The following is a 12,200-nucleotide window of genomic DNA, read 5'->3' on the forward strand; positions in this document are numbered from 1 at the left end:
AAGGCATTTAAATATTGTAGTTTTAATATTTTAAAAGGCCCATCGCCCTTGTTTTATCCCTCCAGGCTCGTCAGAGAGAAAAGATGAACGAAGAGCACAACAAGCGCCTGTCCGACACGGTGGACAGACTCCTCACTGAGTCCAACGAGCGACTCCAGCTCCACCTGAAGGAGAGGATGGCGGCTCTGGAAGAGAAGGTTAAGACAGCTGTCAATAGAAACACGTCAATATCGTCTCTGTCCGCTGAAGGTCAGGAGGACGTGGGTTTTTTTTCTCACCGCTTCCTTTCCCCCCACCTTCTCTCTTTCTCTGCAGAATCTGCTCATCCAGGACTCGGAAGGTTACAGGAAACAGTACGAAGAGTCAATCCATGAAAAAGTAGGTTTAAAGCTTCCAGTCATTTTGCATTTTTAATGATTGACTTTTTAATGTAGAAATAATGAGCTTGGTTGTTGGCATTGGTTTCTCTTCTTTTTTTATATTAATTTCTGCTGCTAAATGTTGATAATCTCCTGCGTGAGGGAGAGTAATGAGATGAATTTCATAATCAGAAAGGAAAACAATAGAAATGATCAGTCTGTCAGTGAGTGCTCAGCAGTTTAATCAGCCCCACGGACCCTTATTAGTCATGTCATGCCGGTATGACTAGTGTTCTGATGCTCAGGGAGGAATGTGGCATTGCAGACGAACTCTGTGACCATGTTCTCAAATTGTTTTCGTGCAGTCGCAGCTGGCAGAGGAGATTGAGAAGCTGAGATCGGAGCTCGACCAGTTCAGGCTGAGGGCAGGCTCCCTCACAGAACCCACCCTGTCACGGTACGTTGGTTGTGTGTTTGAGTCCGTTAGGGTGTGTTTGTTTGCAGCCCCAGTTACAACATGACAATATATGACTTGCTAATCAAAGTACCATATTTTCTTCACAATAACAATAAAAGAAATTAACCTGCAGTCACAATTCTTTCAGTAGCACAGTCAACTAATTGTGCAGTCTCCAACGTTTGCTGCTCCAGCTCTTTCTTGTCATGTTACGTCAATTGCTGGAAATTAAAATTCAGCTTTGCATACTCTACACACCACCCTGTTTACTGGAGGGGTTTTCCAGCCTAAAATATTGCCAGAGTGCAGTACAAACTAGCTGGCCAGAACAAACTTTCTTCTTGTTCTCGCAGCCCAAGGAGCGAGAATAAATTTCTCACCTATCGTGGAGTATGTAACAAGTTGGGAGTAATCCAAAACTTGCCTAGTTACTGTTGCTAGGGCGGGGCAAATTGCCCAGACTGCCTCGGTTCGGAGGATGGATTTAGCAAACCGTTATTTTAGGTGGATTGTACCTGCCGTTACTGTCACAGGACAATTCTACACTATAATACACATGATCTGGCCATTCAACTCATAATGTTCAATGAAATTAAATATGTATTACACATGATGATCTATGAAATCAAGATGACCCGGCTGTATCTGGACTTAAATGATTTCGGTGCAGAGTAAACAACGGAGCCTTGACTCTGAAATGAAGGTCTGAAGCATAAAATAGCTCCACCTTTCGTGCACTCACCATTTTACAGATGGTGTTCTGCCGTTTTATTGTTTCCTCGGCTCCGCTAGACGTTTAATAAAAGGTCACAGCTGACTCATCTAATGTGCGTGGAGCAGGAAGCAAGAGAGGAAGCGCAGACACACACTCTCTCTCTCTCTCTCTCTCCAGGAGCATTCCTGTTATTTTATCCGCCGCCGATGAAACTATTTGTTCTGTTACACTATTCTTGGAAACGCCGGCATCACTGATCTCTCGGCATCTATTCTCGGATATTTTCTGGCTTCCATTTCATGCTGCATCGAGCTCTAGTGTTACAGTGGCGACGTGTTGACAGTGGCGGTCTTAATCTCCTCCGCAGACAAATAATGTGCAGCCGTGGAGGCGTGCATAACAAGCGCTGATCCTTCAGGAAGTGGTTGTTAGATATGCCTCAGGTTTTCAAACACTAGATTTAATTGGTGTTACTGAGAAATTATCATAAGGGCTTTGTTTTGTCTCATCTTTTGTGTCTGGCATCACTGCTCAGGCAAAGTTTGTGTTTTTAAAACGTTCAGATATTCAGCATTTGAGATGGCTTCAGGTGGGACACCACTCATAAAAGTTCTTCTTCTTCTTCTCAGATCTCATCTGGACACATCAGCCGAGCTTCGATTCTCTCTGGGATCTCTGGCTGAGACCCAGTCGGACCACTACCGCTCGGCCAAAGTCATCCGCCGGCCGAGGAGGGGTCGAATGGGCCTGCGTGAAACCAAGGTTTGCCTGATCTGTGTGCTCAATTAGTCAGTCACTCTCTAATGTCGGTTTAGACGCACAGTACCGAGTTATATTTAGATTCTGGAACAGCTCTTTAAGACCTTCAAATGCAGCATTACGTGCTAAAAGGCTCGGATACAGCAACATAATTAACATTTAATTATCCAATCAGAGCCCCTATCACGTTTCCTTGTTGAATTCCTATGCATAATATGCATTAAGGCAATTTAAAATGAATTAAATCTAACATTAACAGTATACATAGGGAGAGATAAAGGCGTTTTTCAAAGTGCACGTGCAAGCACAAGCTAGATTCAGCAATTTCCATGACCAGAGACTGGCACATTCCCAGCAAACAACAAATGGCGTCTAATTTAGGCTGTAAACATGATACAGGACAGTTTCAATTATAGAAGTTGAGGAGCGTTTTTTTTTTTTATTGCGCCAGGAGGGAAAACTAGAGGAAAGTTTATGAGAAAGCGAAATTGGTTTCAGGAGATGCCAGAATAATCAGGGCCACGTATTTTCCAGACGTAATAAGGCACTAAAGCACCTGCAGTAGCTTTTGTCGGACAAATATGTTTGTTTTATTCATTTTGGTGTCTTGCTTGGAATATTATTGTTTTCTGAGGTAATTTAGAAGATTAAATGTCGTTGCTTTTACATTTAGAAAGCGACCAAACTCTTATAAATATTGTGAGAAAGGTCGTTGAGGGATTTGATTGAGCGCATAAAGAGTTTGTCATATAAAAATCCCCTGATCCACCTGTTGATTTTAAATTAAATTAAACTAATAACCTTGTGTTCAGGCCAAATCACTCGGGGAGCACGAGTGGCGCTCTCAGCAGCTGGGCGTCCTCGGGGGCCACCACTTCGAGAGCGACACGGAGATGTCGGACATCGACGACGACGACAGGGAAACGTTGTTCAGCTCCATGGACCTGCTCTCCCCCAGCGGCCACTCCGACGCACAAACCCTGGCCATGATGCTGCAGGAGCAGCTGGACGCGATCAACAAGGAGATTCGGTACCTGAGACACACGCAGTACAAATTAAATGCACGAGGCCACGTTCCCCGGACGTACGTAGCAGGTGTATTGATCCGCTTCCTCGGCTGCAATCGTAATCCGTTTTACTTGAGACCTGCTCAGCACTTGATACGTTTTTAAGATCCTGGAAACATGGCCTTTTACTATTTTTAGCAGTAAATAACACAATCTATTGATTTTGGTCAGCGATGTTACGAGAAACATCTGCATTACCATCCACCTCTTGACATATTTCACCAAAATACGCGACTACCTCGAACCAGATCATCATAAATCTTTATAAAAGTTTATAGTTCATCTGGAGATTGCTCTTTCTGTCCGTGAGCCAAACACCATTCTTGCACGCGCTCTGTGTTTTCGGGAAACCGTGAGCCGCCTCTTGCCTGTTAATGCCGTAATTATCTTGCGCTGATAAGTATTCATAACCCCAGGCGCGACTTCACTTAGGTCTTTATTTCAAGGGTTCTTAATGTGCCTTGTGGTCTGTGGCTAATTTACATCCACATCAACAGACACGGCGCCGCGCTTCTTTCAGGAAGACTTAATTCGGATCCGACGCCGTGCCGTGATCGTGAATCCTGAGCTAATTACAAAGTTAGACCGTGGGTATGGTTGAAACTGATGACCTGACTTTTTAGCCTTCTTATCTCCCAGTTTGTCTTTTAATTAGTTTGCAGCAAACTGTAGGTGTTTAAAGGACTTAGCTGTGCACATCTCCAGGAATCCACCTCCACTGATATCTGTAGCGATGATACTGCTGTCGTGCTGCTTAAAATGTTCATACGACAGTCGATTATTAAGCTGGGAATGATCATAATTTTCCTATTTAAGTTCTGCAAAAAATACTCCCATCTACATGCACGACGTGAACAAACATACAATCTTCCTCCTCTCAGGCTGATTCAGGAGGAGAAGGAGTCGACGGAGCTGCGGGCCGAGGAGATCGAGAACCGCGTGGCTAGCGTTAGCCTCGAGGGCCTCAACCTGGCTCGAATGCACCACCACGGAGCCTCCATCACTGCCTCGGCCACCGCCTCCTCCCTGGCCTCCTCCTCCCCACCCAGCGGGCACTCCACCCCGAAACTAGATCCCCGAAGCCCTGCCCGCGACATGGAGCGCATGGGGGTCATGACACTGGTAACAGGCACCTTTTCCACCTGTGAACGATCATCTATCGTTTGGCATATTTGCTTTAAAAGAAGCCCCTTAGTTACGTCAGATTATCTCGTTTGAAACAAGGGGAGTTGTCCCAGATCCCAAGTGGAGTTTTATCTTTAGATATGTTGTACTGGTCCTTTTATTAAGAGTAAATCTGAACTCAAATGAACTGTGCTGTTAGCAAATTTGCTTATTTATTAATTGGTAAACAAATCTCTGTCTAAAAAGATAAAGATGTACAGTTGTCTCGTAGAACGTTCACCATTTCCGACCTGGGGCTGGGATCGAAGGGTCACCAGTTCAAATTCCAAGAAATGTGGTGAGACTAGCTCCTTTAAAGTGAAGCCAACGCAAGTAGAGCTCCCCCTGGTGGCTCGCTGCAGTATAGGTCATAAGCTCCACCTCCTCCATGTTAGTGGGCGGGACTAAAACTAAAACACTAAAATGCACGTCAAATATATTTTTTTCAGGGATGATTTCTGTCATTTTAGGTAGTTAATATAATGTTGATTAATGTTCAAGTGTCAAGTTTTTGCATAAGTTTTGTTTTAGTTTGTCGTTTGACGCTAGAAACAGGATATGACGTAATGGCGACTACCAGTTGCCATGCCAACTGCTCTTTAAAGCGTTCCTGGCGGACCATGAGAGTTGTAAAAAAATAATAATTTAAATAAGTAAAGTGTATAATCCAACAGTTCCTTGTAACTGGTGGAGGTAGAGCAGAGCGTAGAATTAATTAAACTAAAATGCGAGTGAGTCTGGAGGAAGTGTGGGCGGGGCATCGATATCCACGTGGCTCCACCCTCAAACCGTACTGCGCAGACTCTGGTTCCAAACTTGCAAGATGGCGCCGCCCGCATCCCCGGGAAAACGGCGTCAGTTTGGCCAGTGCAAGGAAGTGGAGACGCGTCATGCATATTTATATACAGTCTATGTGTGAGACAGTGAATAAGCTGAACTTCTCTTGAGCACCTAGCATCCAAACTGGAAACTGTACGAGTACACAGAATGAATTTACGAGTGTGTCAACATGAGGCAGATGAAGATATTTTTCTTCCAACTCTCTGCACATTGACCCGAGGCTTAGTGCACCGCAACAAGAGAGAGTGATGTAATGTGTAAATGTCTTCCCTTGCCAGAGGCTTTCACAAGAATAGGGCTTTGATTTTATTGATCAGTCAGATGACTTGTTTCCCAATCTGTCTTCGTGCCTCAATATTGGTCTTTGACTGCATGGACCTGTGAGCATCTAATGGTGCATGATATTTATACGAATGAGCCAATTGTTTCACCATTCACCAACATGCGTGTGTTTATGCTTTTGACCACGCTTCGACACGTGGAAATCGACCGTTTTCCTCCTCCGCCCTGCAGCCCAGCGACTTGAGGAAACACAGGAGAAAGGTGACGGCACAGCCGGCAGATTTTCAATATATTACGGCCGCTGCGGTGACACCGTGACTAAAACTGTTGACTTGCGTCCCTCAGATCGCGGCGGTGGACGAGGACGGCCGCGAGGACAAGGCCACCATTAAGTGCGAGACGTCGCCCCCTCCGACGCCGCGCACCGTCCGAATGACGCACACACTGCCAGCCTCCTCGCACAATGATGCACGAGGGTAAGAGTCGCTGAAGGCAGAAGTCCTCTCATTTGTCAAAAAACGTTATGGTGGTCGTCCGGTTTGTGTCTTGGCTGCTGGTGCTGTTATAAATGTTTATTTGAAGGACTTATGTTTAGATGATTTAGAAACGGTTTTAAGTTCATTTATCTCCAATTTTTTAAATGTTTTAACACTTGTCAGGCAGGAGCAGTGATATTAGATAAGAAAAACGTTTCCATTCGTTGTCTAAAAAGGTCAAGTTTGAGCAAATTTGCTGGAGCATATAATGGAAATTCAAACTGTTTGACCTTTAAAAAACAAAATAAAAAGAGAGTTGTTGCCTGTGTTCTTTCCGTCCTCAGGATCGTGGCCTCTCTGGAGGCTGAGGCCAGCGCCCTAAGTAGCGTAGCCAGCAGCCAAGACTCCCTGCACAAACAGCCGAAGAAGAAGGGCATCAAATCTTCGATCGGACGCCTCTTCGGCAAGAAGGAGAAAGGCCGGCTGGCGCATCTAGCACACAGACAGGTCATGGTGGATCCACAGGGTGAGTGCTGCTGTGAGGTGTTTAACGTTTCTTTAATTCTGTTTGAATGATTATGACTTAAGTAGAACGAACTGATAAGATATATATACACTGATCAGCCACAACATTATGACCATCTTGTGACAATTCATTCATGTTCTGCTGGGAAACTTTTGGACCTGGCATTCATTCATTAGTGTGGATGTTACTTAGACATGTAGTACCCACCTAGACCAGACCAGGCACCCCCACCCCCCCATAGCCATGACACACCTTGATGGTTGCAGCCATCCCCAGCAGGATGCAGCCTGACACAGACACACACACAAAAACGCTTTAGGAACAAAAACACGAAGAACAGCACAAGGTGTTGACCTGGCTTCCAAATTCACTAGATCCCAAACTGATCAAGTATCTGTGAGATGATCCACAGAGGCCCCTCCCCTCAACCCGTAGGACCCAAAGGCCCTCACAGGACGCCCTCAGAAGGCCCATGTCCGTTCTCTGATGTGTTACAACTGTTTCGGAAGCACAAAGGGAGACCTACACAATATTAGGATATTAAAATGTTATGGCTGATCGGTGTAAACTCCAGGTCGTCATATGTCTTTTTCCTCCCTTTACAGCGACGTTTATGGACCCCGACATGGCAGGCCAGGACATGGGGGTGGGCAAGTTGGGAACTCAGGCCGAGAAGGACCGCAGATTGAAAAAGAAGTAAGCCTCGACCCGAGAGCCACCTCCCGACACGCAGCCAGCAGCTTTAGGAGAACACATTTCACACATTTCCACTGCTACATTACAGTGAATAATCCAGCCTGACCTCTGACACGCAGACGGCGGCCGTAGCCTCCGCCTCCTGTGTTTACCTTTACCTCTCTTTCCTGTGCTCTATGTAATGCCGCAAACCCGCGCCGAGAGCAGGATCGATAGGAGGCAGAAGCTGGATCAGGCTCAGACACGAAGCCAAAGTCAGACCATTGATCCGGCCTGAGAGAAGACAATTAATCTCACAAAGGTGCTTTGTCAGTTTGGAAGCTATAGATGGCTTTCCTAAGACAACACCCATAGATTAGCTCTCACACACACATACATACATGTTGGGTATCCTCCAGGAGAAAACATCGCAGGTCAAATCCTCCAAACAGGAAGCGTTGCAGATTGTCTTGTGCGTGCGTGTGCGTGTGCGTGTGTGTGTGCATTTGCCATGCCCCAGTGCCAAATGATGAACGTCATTTGCTCGAAGTGCACATTGACTTGTCATGACGGTTAACTTTGCCTCCCATGTAGTCGGTGGATAGCGAGCACTGTTTGTCGTACGTTGAACAGATGTGTTGTTTTCCTTCCGCTGCACTGACTTCTCCATAGCGGCGTCCGGGATTAAAGGCCACGCCCACCCCCTCCGATCCCCCCAACCATGCATCTTGGCGCCTCCTTCCATCCACACTTGCATGCCATCGAGCTGCCTGCCACCGTTTCCATTTCAGCATCGTGATCGATCAGTGCCGCTGTGATCTTGTTGTTGTTGTTTTGTTTTCTTCAAGATTTAACGACGAGTATCTGAATGTAACCGAGCATTTTGAATGTGAGGCTCATGGAGGGACGGGACGGGTCGGGTCGGGGTTGGGTCGGGTGCTGTGTTTCAGTGCATTCCTCATTTCTTCTGCTGCACGACATGTGGTCAGGACTGCACTGTAGAAGAATCCTTTTGTCTACAGACGCTCCTGTAAACGAATGTCCTCCATCGTGAGATGTGTGTTTGAGTGTTTTGTGTCTAGAGCCGTACGTTTAACTGCCTATTAACTCGTGTGTACTTTTGTCTCCCCGTCGCTCTTTCTCTTTCTCTTTCTCCCCCCCTCTTCCTTTCACTCTCTCTCTCCTCTCTTACCCCCTTCCTCTCCCTCTCATCTTCCTCTGACTCTAACAAAAGCGGGTAAGTCGTGAGGATGTGTAACTGACCTCCCTCCTGGGTATGAACCATTGTCGCATTGCCCTGTCTGCCATCTCTCCTGTCTGTCCGCCATCTCCCCCCCCCCGCCCCGAAAGACCAGTGCCAAAGCTGACGTCTCTTATGTATCTATATCTATCCGTCATGGCTGATAATGACACCATTGCTTTCTTTTTCTTTTCTTTTTTTATCTCATTTACCACGTGAAGACGTTTCTTCCTTCCCTTTTTACAGTTCAATGGCAGCTGCATCCACGGCTGGACAGAGAATGTGCCGGGTCCCAGTCTTTTCCCTCTCCTCTCTTTACGTGTCTCTTTTCTCTTTCTCTCTCTCTCTCTCTATCTGTGTGAAATAACCAGCTGCAACGTATCTGGTTATGGGAATGTCAGCGGTTCTTTTGTTATGATTTGTCATAACCGTTTTACCTTACTTCCCTCTCCCCAGCTATGTTCAGTGGATGTATTTTCTCCATGCATTAGACCCGACCTGAACATAAAACATGAGCTATTATCTCCCCCATGTGCCGGATAGATAAGACTGTGAATGTACCTGTGTGTTTTTTTCTGAGGGGCTGCGTTCCCTCTGTCACCTATATATGCTGTGTTTAAGTGCCCTTTCACTGTACTGAGGCCTTCGGCGCCGAGAGTGCAACATGTATCATGGTTATTGCTCGGCCCACTCCTTCCATTTGTCAAGATCTTTGACAACACACTCAGGGAATGGGTTGTTGTTGGGTTTTTTTGTTTGTTTTTGTTTGTTATAACATGTGTTCACAATGTAGAAAAAGAGCTATTTATGTGTGAGTGTGGTGCTCGGTCCCTGGCGTTTTTAGACTCAGATTCTCAGTTATCCAGGTATTTAAAATACGTCTCTCTCGAGTGCACGCGTTCGCCGCCCCTCCTCCTCCTCCTCCGCCTCCTCCTCCTCCTCGTTAAGGAGCAATTTACATCGGCGTTCGGCGGAAGTAGCGAGACAAAGCGAAACTCCACTCAGAAGCTCTTAGGTTAGCACCTGCCGAACAAAACCGCGGAGCCTAGAAACTGCTCAGAAAAAGTTGAAAAATACAATGCTGCACGATTCAAGCAAAAAAAAATAAAAATAAAACATCTCTCTCAGTGGAATAAAATCTTGAGTGGCTGAACTGGGATGAGTTGGGTAATTGTGCTTAGATGAGCAGCGTGCGGCCTAACAGAGCAGGTGCAGCTGCAGCCCGGTGTCTTCCAGGTGTGGGCTGTTTGTGCAGCACTTGCACTCAGCACATACCGAGAACGTTCGGTCCCCTAAATTTCTAAACTGCGTGCACATTTTCAGTCTGGATCCGGATCTGCATCAAATGCACAGCTGCCACGTTTACATGGACACTGATGTTCCACCAATGAACCGCCTCGATCAGAACGGACCGGCGTGATCGGGGGGAATTTAAATCAGATTTAAGGACGTTTTTTGGCGTGTAAACCTATAAATAAATCAGAATAGAACCTTTTTGACATTTGCAAAGCGGTGCTCTCTGCTGTGAATATGCCAGAAATATAACAGGAGCTTCTTTCCCGACTTTATCAGAATCAGAATCAGCTTTAATGGCCAAGTATGTGTGCACATACAAGGAATTTGACTCTGGTAACTTCTCTTGTGCAAAAACACACACAACTCAAATAAGCATAGAAAATAAATGTCAATCTGCAAAAAGAAAAGTAAAGGATAAGATCAGATATATACAAATAGTTTCTATCCGACTATTAATTAATGTAATAAATGCTGCTAAAGCATCATTAATTCATATTCCTAAAGGGATTGTGCAACAACTGTGGGACAGACACGTCTGTTTTATTTTATTTCATTAACTTTTGCACTGTATGGGCTGCACTTAATTTCAATATCCTGCTCTAAATATCTTACCAGATCATTTTATTTAGCGTCCATGTAATCAGTTAAATTTAAATCTCCAATAAGACTTATTTAAGCGCGGTTAAAGAAATATTGTCCATGTAAACGTAGCCGGCCAGAGACGGTCCTCGATCTGATTAATTCTACCAAATTTCCATCGTCCTTACATTGGCAGGTTAACTGTTTACATAGTTGTAAATGCATGCACGATACGTAAAGCTAGATTTAAAGTGCCGTGGGTGCATGATAGGAAAAAAATGTTAAAGTCGGGATTAAAGGAAAGGATTGTAGTAACACAAAGCCTGCATGCACGAGCGTGTGCGTCTATGCTCTGCAGAGATGAACGATATAAACGTTGCCCTTTTCAACACTCTTGGTGTACAGGCCGGACTGAGAGATAAAAGTGTGTATGAGTACTTTCCTCTTATGTACTACACACACAGACACAGACCTGCAGCAGCAGTGAGAAGTGGTGTGAGGATGTGTGCGAGTTGCCTTGTATAAGCATGTGTGTGTTTTAAGATGCACGAGTTCATGTGTTCATGGAAGGTTTCATGTGTCCCCCCCCCCCCGCCCTCAGACACGAGCTGCTGGAGGAAGCCAGGAGAAAGGGTTTACCTTTCGCACAATGGGACGGCCCCACAGTTGTAGCCTGGCTGGAGGTAAGTAGTCTGCTGAGAAGCTTCCTGTTTACTTGACCTTTATGAGTAATTTTATTAATATATAACAATAGCGTGGATCGTAAATCTAAATAATGTGTGTGATGCATCGCTGCAGTGAGTGAAATGAAAGTTGAGACACATTTAAAACAGCTGAAAAATATGAAAACTCTTCCGCCCCCTAGTGTCCAGCAGGGGAAGTTCAGCCACCAGCCAATTCATGACCTCAACACAATGTTCCAGTTAACATGGGGTCAAACGGGATTATTGAGGCCGACACAAATATGGGCCAAAATGTATCTGTTGAAATTCAGATAGTGATGCTTTGGTTTCAGTCTCTCTGTCTCCTCTCCTTTCCCTTTGTTGTGATACAGCTTTGGTTGGGGATGCCGGCCTGGTACGTGGCGGCCTGCCGCGCCAACGTGAAGAGCGGAGCCATCATGTCGGCCCTGTCTGACACCGAGATCCAGAGGGAGATTGGAATCAGTAACCCCCTGCACCGGCTCAAACTTCGCTTGGCCATCCAGGAAATGGTCTCCCTCACCAGCCCCTCGGCCCCGCCCACCTCCAGAACCGTGAGTGATAGAGAACACGAGGCAACGTGGACACACAGACTTGGAATTAATTTCTTTAAACATATGTAGGCAGCACCGATGTGCAGAGAGACGTAATCTGCAAATATTATTCTGGCAAACATGTCTTCACTTTCTTGCCAGAATTTAAAAGAAAGGATAACTGTATTATGTTTAATAAGAAGCTGTCATAACCAGCAGCCGGTTAACGTAGCACAAGGAATTGGAAACAAGATAGCAGCTAGCCTAGCTATGTCAGAGAGTAACATCTCAAAATGTGTAAAATTAGTAAAAGTTAGTACGTTAATTAGTGAGAATTAAAGGCACTAGTTTAGCATATTTTGTTCAATTTGGGCTGTGCCAGGCTAGCTATTTCCTTAGTTTCCAGTCTTTATGCTAAGCTAAGCTAACAGGTTACTAATTTCATCTTGACGCAGCCGGTTAGCGTAGCACAAGGGATTGGAAACAGGATAGCGGCTAGCCTAGCTATGTCAGAGAGTAACATCTCAAAAT

General features: G+C 45.4%; 1 protein-coding gene across 1 annotated transcript in view; it reads left to right on the plus strand.

The window, feature by feature from the left end:
* Positions 1–12,200, plus strand: part of ppfia2 (PTPRF interacting protein alpha 2) — a 161,141-nt gene that overhangs the window by 137,293 nt on the left and 11,648 nt on the right. Inside the window, exons 10-21 of the mRNA XM_084573626.1 lie at positions 66–197; positions 316–378; positions 725–816; positions 2,161–2,293; positions 3,103–3,320; positions 4,239–4,479; positions 5,875–5,904; positions 5,989–6,119; positions 6,464–6,645; positions 7,251–7,341; positions 11,037–11,118; positions 11,490–11,690. Of these exons, the coding sequence (XP_084429752.1) occupies positions 66–197; positions 316–378; positions 725–816; positions 2,161–2,293; positions 3,103–3,320; positions 4,239–4,479; positions 5,875–5,904; positions 5,989–6,119; positions 6,464–6,645; positions 7,251–7,341; positions 11,037–11,118; positions 11,490–11,690 (1,596 nt within the window). The remainder of the gene's footprint in view (positions 1–65; positions 198–315; positions 379–724; positions 817–2,160; positions 2,294–3,102; positions 3,321–4,238; positions 4,480–5,874; positions 5,905–5,988; positions 6,120–6,463; positions 6,646–7,250; positions 7,342–11,036; positions 11,119–11,489; positions 11,691–12,200) is intronic.

Source organism: Chelon labrosus, assembly GCF_963514085.1.
Source record: "Chelon labrosus genome assembly, chromosome: 23".
Classification (NCBI taxonomy): domain Eukaryota; kingdom Metazoa; phylum Chordata; class Actinopteri; order Mugiliformes; family Mugilidae; genus Chelon; species Chelon labrosus.